General features: G+C 39.7%; 1 protein-coding gene across 1 annotated transcript in view; it reads left to right on the top strand.

Annotated features, from left to right (window-relative positions):
- NFKB2 (nuclear factor kappa B subunit 2) overlaps positions 1-12,075 on the top strand; it is an 84,382-nt gene extending 72,307 nt beyond the window's left edge. The window contains exons 17-23 of the mRNA XM_077454483.1: positions 432-601; positions 718-820; positions 1,212-1,447; positions 2,182-2,248; positions 5,110-5,282; positions 5,410-5,521; positions 11,384-12,075. Of these exons, the coding sequence (XP_077310609.1) occupies positions 432-601; positions 718-820; positions 1,212-1,447; positions 2,182-2,248; positions 5,110-5,282; positions 5,410-5,521; positions 11,384-11,541 (1,019 nt within the window). The 3' untranslated portion in view covers positions 11,542-12,075. The remainder of the gene's footprint in view (positions 1-431; positions 602-717; positions 821-1,211; positions 1,448-2,181; positions 2,249-5,109; positions 5,283-5,409; positions 5,522-11,383) is intronic.
- Positions 12,076-13,549: the final 1,474 nt, after the last annotated feature.

The raw sequence follows: 13,549 nt of genomic DNA, 5'->3' as shown, positions 1-13,549 counted from the left end.
ACCACACTGTGTGTGTCAATGGACATACAGGTCATGGCTCGGGATCAAGCCTGTATGCGTGACTCCATAGCAAGCTGATTGCTGTGGGGGAATTCAGCAGTGGGAAGGTGCCAAGGGCACCAGCAGGGGACACCAGAGGAGGAGGAATTGGGCTACTCTGTGCATAACCATTGCTCAGAGCAGGTAAGTATAACATGTTTGTTATTGTAGAAAAAAAAGTAAAATTCTAACCTTTACAAACGCTTTAACAAAGAGTGGCCCAGACAGTTCCTTTCCAGTTCACCAGGTCCAATCTGGGGGGAATCATTAGCAGTTTTCTATATTGAAAACTGCCACAATCACTTTCCACACAATCCAATTATAACTGATATTTGGTTTCTCCTATTAGTTGCAGCATTGTGTGTGGCTTTAATTAATATGTTTACTTTCAGGTTTGTACCCAGTTCACTGGGCAGTAAAGGTGAAAAATGAAAAATGTTTGGAGCGGCTGGTGAAAAGCGGAGCTGACATCAATGCTGCAGAGCGTAAGAGTGGGAGATGCCCACTTCACATTGCTGTGGAAATGAACAACCTAAATATGGCTGTTACTCTAACCAAAAAGGTAAGAAAAAAGCTCCCTTGTATTTGTTGTCTGTGGGGATCTGTCACTTGTACATAGCAATATAACCACACAGTGTGGTTGCTTTATTTATTAACAAAAGTGTGTGTTTTTTCTAGCTGGGAGCAAATGTAAATGCTCAAACGTTTGGAGGAAATACACCACTGCATCTGGCTGCTTGTATGGGTTCTCCAGTGCTGACAAAGATGCTGGTTAATGCAGGTATTTCAGACATGTTACTGAGTATATAGTTATGTTGGTTAGCAATGTAAAGTTAACACTTTTGTGGTTGTTTTTAGGCCTAAAGCAAATATTCTGTGTCATATCTTGGAATTTTATAGACTGTGAATACGTCCTACTGTATATCTTTGAATATACACCTTTTGAACATTACACAATAATAAAATTATTTTTTCATGTTGGGGCTAGTACAGCTTTGAAACACTGACCTCATAGATGAACCATTCTCTTCTGTACCTCTATGTCTACTTCTTTTCAGTCATTGGGTTAAACCAACCATTATGTAGCAGGCAGTGTCACTATTGGAATACAGTGTGTATCAGCTTTTTGAATAGTGATGCTTTGTTTACATTAGTTTAATTATGATTCCTAGGTGCAAATGTCTTAATGGAAAATGATGAGCCTGTGCATAGCACATCATGCAGTGACAGTGATGAAACAGACAGTGATTCTGATGTGGATATGGATACAGACTCTGACCAGCAAGGAGACAGTGATTCAGAAGACAATGAATCCTTGGATACAAATCAGGGAGATGAAAGAATACACTACGGAGCTAAACGGCGTTATCCTGGACACACTCCACTGGATCTAACCAAAAGTCAGAAAGTAAGACTTCATTTGTTCATCAGATGTTCTCAAATACTTTTATGGAGTTTGGCTTAAAGAAAATAATCTGATCAACTCATGTTAATGCCGTCAGCCAATGTGGTTGACGGCTTGTCGTTTTCAGTGAGCTGCGAGTAGCTGGTGAGTAGTTCATTGATTCTTCCTGCTCTTAGGTAACTGTTAAGAGTCTGCAAGAGCTGGATATTGCAACCACGATCTGCTGATCATTGGTGCAATGCTCTACCTGCAAAAAAAAAAAGTGCTTTTATTTTTTTAAAAGGTGGAGCTATCCTTTTATAGAATGATTTCACCTTTTTGGGAAAAAAATAAATAATAAATGCACATATTTTTGCAGGGGAAGAAATGTGCATTAATTATTTTTCCCACAGGAGCCTACAAAGCATTGCACCTGTGATCAGTGGATTACAGGTGCAATGTCAAGCTCTTGTAGGCAAGCGCTCTTCTGTACAGGCTGTCCGTTTAAAAGCTGTAGGGCTTGTGAATGAACTATGAGAGTCTATCAGGGCCCTTGCACTTCACTGAGATCTACAAGCTGTCACCCTAAATATGTGTGTAACATGCTCCAAAAGGTGAACTTATCATTTAAAGAAACCAAGAGGTTAAGCATTAGTGTTCTCACAAACATTTTACCTTTACAGAGAACATATACTCTCCTTAAAATGTGCTATTTTTTTTTAAACTGGCATTAAATGTGGTCCTAAATTCTTTTTCAGGTGCGAGACATCTTATCTAAACTCCCACCTGGTGATGCAGCTTTGAAGCCACATGGACAAGCAACAGGTAGAGCCCATCATCTTTTTTTTATTCTGTTCCTCAAAATAAATGATTATCTTAAAGTAGAACTATAGGCAATACTTTTTTTTTTTTCCATTTTGGATAGAGTAAAGGAGGGTTATAGCCCCTGTCATATTTTCATTCACCATCTGTGTCCCATTGCAGAGATTGCCCTTCACTTCCTTTCCCATAGCCAAACAGGAAATCCCTGCAAATTAAGGGAACTCCTTGGGGACCCTCAGCTTACGAGAACCAGTGTCCTCATTGGAAGATTTCCCCTCTATTACTTTTCTGGGGACAACCCAAAATTTAGGATTGTCTTTTACTTTCATTGTCATTGATAATGGTAAACAGGACAAATAGAGAGGTTAAATATACCTAACGGGGGCACAGACAGCCATAAAAACCTGACAGGTGTTTTAATCCCTCCCGCTCTCTATCCAAAACAAAAAAAAAAAAAAAAGTTTGTTATGCTTTAATGCATTCTCTGCATTAAGGTAAAAAAAAAAACGTAATAGTGGCCCCACCCTCCTAAATACTCACTAGAACTCTATCCCAGTCGAGCACTGTGCACGTCTGCAGCAGCTCTCCCTGCTCTCACAGGCTTGGCTAAGAGCAGCAGGAGCCATTGGCTCCTGGTGCCGTCAGTCAAAACCTGTGAGCAGAGAGCTAGGCTGTGTGTCTAAATAGACACAAATAGCCCGGTTGAGGATCGAGCACACACAAGTGCCCAGTGTTAGGACTAAAATGGCATTTTAGATTTAGTCCCATTTTAGTCTTCTGCAATTGTTTAAGTCATATATAGAGTTGACTAAATCTCCAGTAGCTTTTATGTTCTACGTTTTAGTCAACTAAATTCTTCAGTACATTTTAGTCAACTAAAACTCATTTTAGTTGTCTAAAATCTAATAGGTGTAATTAAATTGTAATGCATTAGTTCACAATTCTCTACAATTTCCAAACTCATTATATACTGCTGGAGTGAAAAATGTAATCTGTTATTATTTATGGTATTGAGGTATGAACATGCACTACAGACCAATGTTAATTTTGAAGTCAAATTTCAATTTAGTTTTAGTCCTATTTTTTGTTTTAGTAGTTTTAGTCTATGAAATTAACACTGGAGTGCCCCCATGGGAAGCATCTTCATATGGGGGCACTCAGCAGGGAATGGGGGAAACCAGCAGCACTGGTTGGGTACCCAAGAAGAGTAGGATGGGGGGGGGGGGGCTGCCATTGCACATGTTTGTTGTTTTTTAAAAAAAAAAGCTTTACACTCCCTTTAAATGGAAAAACCTAGAACATGGAGGCTGACGTTACTGACCTATGCTGATAATGTTAACAGACTTAATGATACAAGTATGTAGACTTTCTAACATTTGTGCATATTCTGGGTCCATAACAGACAAAGTCAGCCAGGCAACTAGCATTCTTAGAAGAGCCATTATGCACAGTTCCTTTTAATATGACAGAGCATGGTTCTGAACATTTGAGATTCAGTTTCAGATACAGGGCAGGTTTAAGGGGTACTCTTGCTTGATAAATTAAACTTGGCATACTAGTGTAAAGGGTCACTAAATACTGAATGAATGGGATTAGTAAGTACAGCTTATTTTAAAGCTGCCTTCCCTCCTTCAGTTTAAATGCTGTTCTGCAGGAGAATACAGTAAACAAAATTAAGCAAACTAAGCAAAATTGGATTAATTGGTGCTCTTTTATATATGCCTAGAGTTTAGCGTAAGTGATTTATTGGTAAGCACTGATATGTTGTTACACAGATATGTGCAATAAATATACAATTTATTTGTCAGCTCCTTTAGTGAAGACATCTTAGGTTTGTGACCCAGGAGACAATTAAGAAGTGCTGTGTAAACCACAACAAATCTGTAGGTTCTTGAGCTGTGGCTTAGGTCTCTGGCTATATACACTGATCAAAAGTTGACCAGTGTGTGACGATCGCTGCTCAACAGAAATAACCAATTTTAATGCCTTCTGCCAAAGGGACATGTTGGGAAATTTTCCTTGGTCAGTGGCTGCAACCACTGATCAGTGTACTCTGACAGTAAGGTGTGTTGCTGTCAGAATATAATGTCTTGGGGGGGGGGGACTGGCTACAGCAAAAAACAAAACAGAAAAGAAATCTTGTATTGCCAGCTTTAGTTGCTAAATCTGAAATGCATAATTTTACAGTTACCTGATTCCCCAAACCAGCCCTCCAATAAATTGCTTGCCCATGTCTGGTTTAAAGTTGAACTCCAAGCTAGTCCAAACTATTTCCTTCGCTAACATATGCAGTGGCTAACATCATCCACCCACCTCTCTGCACCAGCCACTCAGCAGAAGCCTTGTATTCATTCAGGTAATGCAAAGCCTCCTGTGAATGGCTAAGCAGGCTCCCCATCCCACTGCCAGAACAAAGTGCTGTATACTATAGGTAGCTGAGGCTACACACAGGGTAATACACTACTAACAGGTGCTGCATGTGTTAGTGAAGGAAATAGTTTTTTTTAGACCAGCTTGGTCCAGATAAACTATTCAGAGTTCACAAAAAAAAAAGTCGAGTTAGGTTTTATTAAGATATCATTGGGAGTTAGTGGGTGGGCTGTGTATGTGCCCCCGCCCCTAAGTTTAATTTCTTTTTTATATTTTTCTATTCTTCCATGTGTATGACTGTTGTGGTAATATCTGTAGTTTATTTTCTTTTGGAGACTTTTAAGAGGTAAACTGCACTTAGCTAAACATGTAAAATGTTAAATAAAAGCTCTCCTAAATAATCAGGAAAAGCTCTGAATAATATGCTTTGTTACATTTCAGCCCAGCTGGAGGCTGTAATTGTATTGAAATGACCTTTTCACGTTGCCTTCTAGTGAATGTGCTTTCTCTGGAAACCAATACTGTACAGCGCCTTGAGAAACTACTAAACGAGGGCCAGACGGGATCAGACTGGACGGAACTTGCTTCACGGCTGAGACTTCAGAGCTTGGTTGACACTTACAAAAACACACCGTCCCCTACAGAGAACCTGCTACGTAGTTATGAGGTAGATGTTCTTTTCAGTCGGGCTATTTAGTATACTGTCTTTGATAAGCTTGTCTTGTCATTTTTAATGCATGTGCCATGTATACAATGTTAGTAAGCAGTATTCATTGTGGTATTTTTCCCCATAGCTTGCTGGTGGAAGTCTCAGTGGGCTGATTAAAACACTAGAGTCTATGGGAGTGAATGAAGGCGTGCAACTTCTGTGCAGCTCAGAGACGTATGTGAAGCAGGCAGATCAAGGTATGCCTTTGCACAAACTGAAAACAAGGCCTAGTTTCTCTCATATGCGGTATAAAAAAAACATGGAGTACGCCAAAGGGAACAAATGTATCAACAATAGAATCCTAGAATACACTGTAAACGCACATGGAAAAATGTCAGCCTCCTCCTTTTTTTATGCTGAAGTGGGATTACCTATTTCCCCCATACGCAATAACTAAATAGTCCGCTAATATTTCATAATTAACAGCTGTTACTTGTAGTGACCAATCCTAACAAGGAACCCTGATTATCTCTCAGCAGCATCCACAAGCCCTGCACAGATCTCTGATTGATTTAGTGTCAGTTATTCCAATATAGATCAATTCTATAAAGGATGTATGGAGGCTGCCAACATCCTCAACTGAAAATACAATTTTCTTCACTTTATTAACCACAGACCTGGAACGAGTCTACTTTCTGATCTGCATGCTTGTTGCTAGTCATTTTATCAAGGTATAGAACCTAAAGACTGCCAGGGGAGTAGCATTTTCAGGAGGGGACTAGCAATGGCAGCAACAAGCTTCCTTTGAATGTGGAATTCCAGAAAATGTAATGAGCTCTATTATTGTAATCTTGCAGTATAGTATGAGTCCCAAATCTAATTGCAGTCCTGTCTCTGGAGACAAGATCCCTATGGATGGTAGAAAAAGCTGCATCTATTTGTAATGCTTTGCTCCCTCACTGGTGGGATGAGTGAGGTGTCACTTGATGGAGAGGGAGCGTCTGCTGCCTTTGTAAGTGAGGGAGCAATGCCTTGCAGGTGATTATTTATCCTAATCGTACAGTACAGGACACAGGCAGAATATTCATACAGCTTGGGTTATAGCATAACTTCAGGCGATTAATCACTGGCAAAGTTTTACAGGACAGGCCCTCCAGATTCCTCTCCTATATCCCGGCCCCACTCAGTCAGTCCTCAGTTTTGTGCTAGCGACTGAAGAGGATTAACCTTTTCTCAGAAAATCATCCTTGCCTATTTAATTATTTTTCTTTATTATTTTGGCTTCAGATTCTTCAATCAGCCCCTCCTTGTCTTTTAGTGCTCATGCACACGGACGTTTTAAAAAACTGGCTGCAAAGCTAGCTCCGACGCCTGGAAAAATCGGCGTTAAAAACTCGATTTTTTTTACCGCGTTTTTCATTGGCGTTTGTTAGCCTTAAGTAGCGTTTTTTAAAGAAACACATCTCTTGGCTATAGCACTTCCAAATTTCCCACAATGCCACAGAAAACAAAGAAATTATGTTACGCGTTTATGCGCGTTTTTCCACGATTTGCGTTTTTACAGCTCTAGCTCCGCACCACGGACGCACTGGTCATGGTTTTTTTTACAGTTTAAAAAAAACGCCTATGCCATTTGCAGCTCAAAAACGCCTAGGTGGGCATGAAGCCATAGACTAACATGGACAGGCGTTTTTAAGCTGAAAAAACCCCTCAAAAAAACGTCCGTGTGCATGAGACCTTAATGTCAACATAGAAGTAGTCTATCCAAATTAGTACAACCTGGGTGAAACCTTGGGAGTCGGACTTGAACCCCCACAATGGGGGCAGCCTGTAATGTTGCTTCAGGCACTGGATCCTGCGTGGGCGCTCACCTTGGCACAACATGTTGAGTCAGTTGCAGGGTGCTTTACAGGTCCAGTGGCTCTGGTCTGTTTCTATGGGACACAGTCCCTGAAGACCCCTTTCCAGGGTATGAAGTAAACCACCCTTTTTTTTTTTATTTGGTGCTAAAACTCAACCAATCAGAGTGTAGTCTCTGATGGATGACCAGGTGTTACATCACACCACTGGTTCCACACTTTACAGCCACTTCCACCTAGAGCTCTTATACTGTACTTAGGCCCTTCCTCCACAAGGATTCATTCCGGGGTGGTCTATACCTGGGTTACCTTCATTCTCCTTATGGACACACTTACCCCAATACTCTGCACACTGCTGCGTGAGTACCCAACTGGGGAATACCCTCACTTTCAGCAATGGTGGGGACCAGAAAAAAAAAGCCAATGCAAAATTGTAGGGGGACATTTACTCTGCCAAAGGCCCACAGAACACTCAATCTCAGCGTGCCAATGCATCCCTTGCACTGGAGCAGGATCCAGCTCTAATACCGACCTCTGCAACCAATTTTTCTTTTTTGCCTTTTCACTGGAGCTGGTTCACATGTGTGCGGGCCATCCACAGCGTGTTTTTAACCACTTCAGCCCTGGAAGATTTTACCCCCTTCCTGACCAGAGCAACTTGGCACTGCGCTGCTTTAAATGACAATTGCATGTTCATGCAATGCTGTACCCAAACAAAATTTGCGTCCTTTTTTTCCACAAACAGAGCTTTCTTTTGATGGTATTTTATCACCTCTGCGGTTTTTATTTTTTGCGCTATAGACAATTGTGGAAAAAAAAATATTTTTTACTTTTTGATATAATAAATATACCTCAAATAAAAAAACAAAACATTTCTTCATCAGTTTAGGCCAATATGTATTCTTCATATTTTTGATATAAAAAAAAAACGCAATACGCGTATATTGATTGGTTTGTGCAACAGTTATAGTCTCTACAAACTATGGGAAAGATTTATGGCATTTTTATTTTTTTTAACTAGTAATGGCGCTAATCTGCAATTTTTAGCAGTATTTTGACATTGCAACAGACAGTTCAGAGACTTTTTTACACATTTTTGGGACCATTGAAACTTATAGAGCGATCAGTGCTATAAATATGCACTGATTACCGTATAAATATCACTGGCAGGGAAGTGGTTAACAGGTGGTGATCAAGGGGTTAACTGTGTGTTCCCTCATGGGTTCTAACTGTGTGGGGATGGGGACTAACTAGGAGAGATGGTAGATCGCTGTTCCTACTACTGGGAACTTGTCTACTAAAGTTTTGCCAGTGCTCAGTCACCTGTTACATGCCTATAAACCCATGGTGTAAACTCTGCCCGTGTCCTGTATGTTTGTTTTTTTTCTTCCTGCTGGCGCCAAGATCACAAGTGTGACATGGGCCTAACGTAAACTGAACCAACTAAAACCCTGACCCCCAACAAAGCAAACCTAATCCCTAATAGTAAATTATGGCAGAACACTTCTTATCCTGTGCTAGGTGTAGTAACGCTCAGTCCTTGAAATTCATAAATACTGGTGCAGATAGATTTTGCAAAAGTGATTCAGCTCATGTACCTAGAACTTGTATTTGAATTTAATGCACACTGCGCCACTTTTGGAATGTGTGCAAAACACTTTAGCAAAATCTGTCTGTGCCAGGGTTGCTCTCTGTACAACAAAAAAAAGAAGGCTCTTAATTAGCTTCACTTTCGTAAAATATGAACTGTTGGTATTTTTTTAAATGTGCTGCAGACATTGCACCACAATGCAAAAGTGGCACATTTTACAGCGACCTGAATTTGGCCCATGAGTCGATGTCAGAACCAAGTGTCAAGGATGCTTCATGAATTTTTCGCAACACATTAACAAGACAGGTTAACGCTAGAAAAGTGGTGCAGCAGCTTTATTGAATTCCCTCCAGTGTTTACTGTTCAGAAATGAGCAGTAATGGCCCTGCATTTATTATCTGGGATGGAGAGTTTCTGAGGTTCCATCCATAATAAATGTCGTGCCTGAAGGGTTTGAATGTCCCTTTTCCAGATCAAGCAATATTAACACTTAAAAGTAAAAGAATGCCAGAATACAACATTTCACTTAAAAAGCCACATTTCAACACACCAGAGTGAGAAAACAATATTATGACCAATCAAAATTACATTTCTATAATTCCTAAATATCATGAAGGGCATTTTACAAGAATTGTTTGGAACTGCAGCCTTGCACAGTAATTAAACCAAAAAAAAAAACCTGTATATCAATTGACAGGCTGATAGATCATTCCAGGGGTGACTTATTAACACACCCCTTTGCCTGCAGACAGGGCATCTGGAAGTAGGCTTCAGCTGACTGCTGCTGTGCATACATCCTTAGTAAGTATATTCCCTCTATATAATATAGGTGTGTTAAATACGATATGATTTACACTACACTTTTTTTTTCGAACCCACAATGTGCTGGCTTGGAATGCTAAATAGTCACATATAGTATTACCAATATTATTTTACAAACTTCTGTTGCCATCATAACCAAAGTGCTTTTACCTTTCGATAAGTAGGCCCCAGAGTATTAAAGCCAGGGGCAGCCAAGTGATTGACATTTTCAGGAGAAGGCCAGCAATAACCTTCATCTTTTTTTTTTTTTTTTCCTCCATACACCCACTTTCACAGAGAATCTGCACTAAGCTTTATATTCAAAGTATAAATGATTTTATAATCCATTTTCATCAGTGCACTCAGTCCAATTAAAACCGCGCAAAAATCACATTACAGCAGTATCAAAAAAAACGTTGGGCCGTGAATAAGATTTTTTGCCAGGGTAATATATGAGCACACATCTCAAATCTTGCATGCATTTCCAATCTGTTCAGGCTATAACACAGTAGATTGTCAAGACTCGTTATTGCGATTTATTTTTCCCTGTTGTGATCTTGACAAAAGTATTTCCCGATTCTTTCTAGGCAGAGAATTCTCTCTGCTCTGCTGAAGCCTCAAAAAAAGGGGGCAGTCTGCCAATCATTACAGCATTCTTTAGCAGTGGAACTAAGTCTAAACATTGTAAAAGCAATAGACTTCTATGTGTAAATGAGGAACGTTTAGCCACTTAAACATTAAAACCTTTTTCTGGCATTTGTTGGCTTCAAGTTAAAATCATCTTTTTTTTTTTTTTGCTAGAAAATTACTTGGAACCCCCAAACATTATATATATTTTTTAGCAGAGGGAAAAAAATACTTTAATGAATAAAAAAAAAAAAAAAACTAACCAGTCAAGTTAGCCTAATTTTTTTTATTTTTTTGTATGTGAAAGTTTTTGTGCCACGGGCATTGTGATCTTTATTCTAAACAAAAAAAATCATGATTCTCATTTTGGCCAGAATTGTGCAGCCCTATGACACAGCTACCAATAAACAGAGTAAATTACACTTGTTAACTGCATAGTTGACAGGGGAAGCTTCCTCTCTGAGCTATTGATCTTGTTTGTACCGTGTTGTACTACATAGAAGAGTTTATATAAACAGACTCTTGGCTGATTTCATGAGGAAAGTGCAGATCGCTACAAGAATTCTCCACCCTCTTGTTTAAAATACACATGCAATATTTGCATTTCACAAAGATGTGTATGAAGTAAGATACCAGAATGGACATGCTTTAGTCGTGTGTCAGACCATTGAGTCATGATGGAGCCACCGGACATGTAATTAGAATATACCCAGTGATTGGGAGTGCCTCATAGCCTCTCTGAAATTCCATAGGTAGAGGGTTTGCACTTAAACTTTTAGAATATTAATGGAAATCAATAAAACGACACACATGATAGGAGCATGAGATCAGTGGCAAAGCAAGTTATACATCTGTATCATACATAACTGCTGCTGACATTCGGAAACATGCTATGCTAATTTGCTACAATATACACTGTATTTTTCTGTGCGAGTATGATTCATTTCTTTAAAAAGGCAGAAGCTAAAACCTTCTACATATAAACCAAGAAATTATCCACACATTCAGGAACACATTACACCTGTGACAAACTTTTTCAGGACATAAAGGATGTGGGATTAGAAAACCAATATTAGGGATAAAACTGGCAGCATGATGCAGTTCTCAAAGAATTGCAGCTTCTGGTCATTTAAACTCAAGGCTGAAATGTTTTTTTCTTATTTACCTTTATTGCACAAGAAGCAAACACTTTGATGTTGGTGAGACTAATGAGACCATGCATTTGCAATTTGTTTTTTTAGCCAAAGGTGTCATGGTTGACAGTGCCTATGGAAGTGAGTCTGTGGATATGGAAAAGTCTGCAGAATCTGAACCTCAGAAGCCTGCCCTTCTTGGGACCACCCGGTTGTCCCCAACACAAGAATTATCTTCAGGAAATGAGCCACCAAGCGGCCACTAAAACAGACACTGAAACCGGAATCTTGGATTCTTCCCACTAACATGCTAAAGGACACAGTTTGGTGCTTTAAGTGTATCTGATAGTGTGAGCGACTGAATTTCATTATTCTCTTAATCTGAAGATTTTGTAATCATTCAGGAGGCCTCAGATCAATGTAGGCAGTGAACTAAAATAATATCCACTAATGGGTATATTTCTGGCAATCACTTACCCTTGCTGCAAAGAGATCTGATTTACAGCACCAGTGGATTGGTCATATTGGGACACAAAGTACGAAGTGCGGCACTTTGATCAATATCTGGAAATTGGTCTTCAATTGATTTTTTTTTTTTCTCTATTCTTCATCTGTGAGTTGTTCAATGAAAAAAAAGACTTGTGAATGGTGAGATACTTGTACAGATAGCTAGAGGTGTAAACGGGCACTTTTTATTCCCGAGGTAATGTTCAACATTTATCCTTCTCTGTTTATTTGCTCTTAATACTATTATTTAAAATATGTCTATTTTTTATTGTAAATAAATGATGTATATGTTTTTTTTTGCATGTTCTTTCCCTTCAAATCTTGCACTGATAATCTTTTATTTTCCATGTACCATCCATGCAAAGGATAAGATAAGAATGTACTCTGTGACTTTGCCTCGCAATGTAACAGCTGTTAAATACAGTCATTTCAATGTATTTTTGTGATAAACCATTACATAAACCCACTGCAATGACTCGCTTCAGGTGGTAAACACTCATGATGCAAATCCTCCCACATAAATCTCATCACTTTAGTTGCAGCCCTCTCGAGCACACAAAGCATATCTTTTTTTTTTTCTCAGTTTCCAGGAGGCAGAGGGTGAGAGAGAGAACCTAATGTCTCACATTCCACAGCGCAGAGCTGAGTGTAATCTTAGACCTGAGTAGAGGGAATAGACATACACCATGGGACAGTACAGAGTAGCTAATAATAAATAAACAAAACTAACACACAGTATATTTAATTGGTCATAAATGGCCACGGTGTTTATTCAAGGGGTAACCCAAATTATCTACATTCACATTAACTAAAAAATCAGCTTTAAGCATAGACTTAAATTTAAAATTAACAAAATGATCCAATACCAGATCTCAATCACCATGTCCTTCCAGACTTATACTGGAAGACGAACCCCCACTGAATATCACCGTGACTAAACAATAATGAAAATAGGGAGGGTGGGAGCGCACACTGGTCCTCTTCAGGTGGCTGTGAAGCTGAGGTAGCATCCGGCTTATATAAGCAGTTACAGGCGCGAAGAAACAGCCCACCAAATTCCTCCAATGACGGCTTGTTGCTAAGGGATATTGCACCAATAGCCCTGCTGAGAGAAAGGAAAGAAAAGGCACAGGCAAAGAGCCCGCTGCCCTGTCCCATGAGGCACGTGCATGTCAAATGAGCGTTTTCAAAACTTTCTGCACAGTGTTTGAATATAACTGTTGTGCTAATGTTTACATGCTCATGGTGTAAATTTATGCTATTTGGCACTGCCACTATTCAGGGTTGACATGTAAATAACAACAGCATGTAATCAGCTACACCTGCATGTTTACACATTATTTAAATTCACATGTAAGCCCTGAGCCGTATTGTAAAAGATAATGTTAGGGCATAGTTAACAATTTCTCTTATGGTGCAGTCTCAGCAAAGAGGGGGAATTCTCTAGCACAGGAGAACCCCTACTCACTGTCTAAGCAACATGGAAGGGCGAGCATGAGGTGGCCATGGAATGAAAGGAGCACAAATGGTATCTAAGCTTGAGGCTAGGTTCACACTTGATTCGGATGTGGCTGACAGCAGGGGTCCGGTGTCTCCCTGTTCTCTGTTTCAAGGATGCATCAGGCCTAAATTTTTGTCTGAATTTGGACCTGAAACTAAGCCAAAAATGCACAGGACCCTTGTGCAATTCACTCTGTAGCCGCCCTGGAGATGTGTGAACCGGCTCCATTGAGAGCCAGTCAGAGTCTTCTGTAATGCGGAGAAATC

This window comes from Lithobates pipiens, unplaced genomic scaffold (genome assembly GCF_037356315.1).
Source record: "Lithobates pipiens isolate NorthernLeopardFrog02 unplaced genomic scaffold, aLitPip1_a1.2 Scaffold_25, whole genome shotgun sequence".
NCBI classification, from domain to species: Eukaryota; Metazoa; Chordata; class Amphibia; order Anura; family Ranidae; genus Lithobates; species Lithobates pipiens.
Note: the sequence above shows the minus strand (reverse complement) of the source record. Positions and strands in the feature narration are given on the sequence as shown.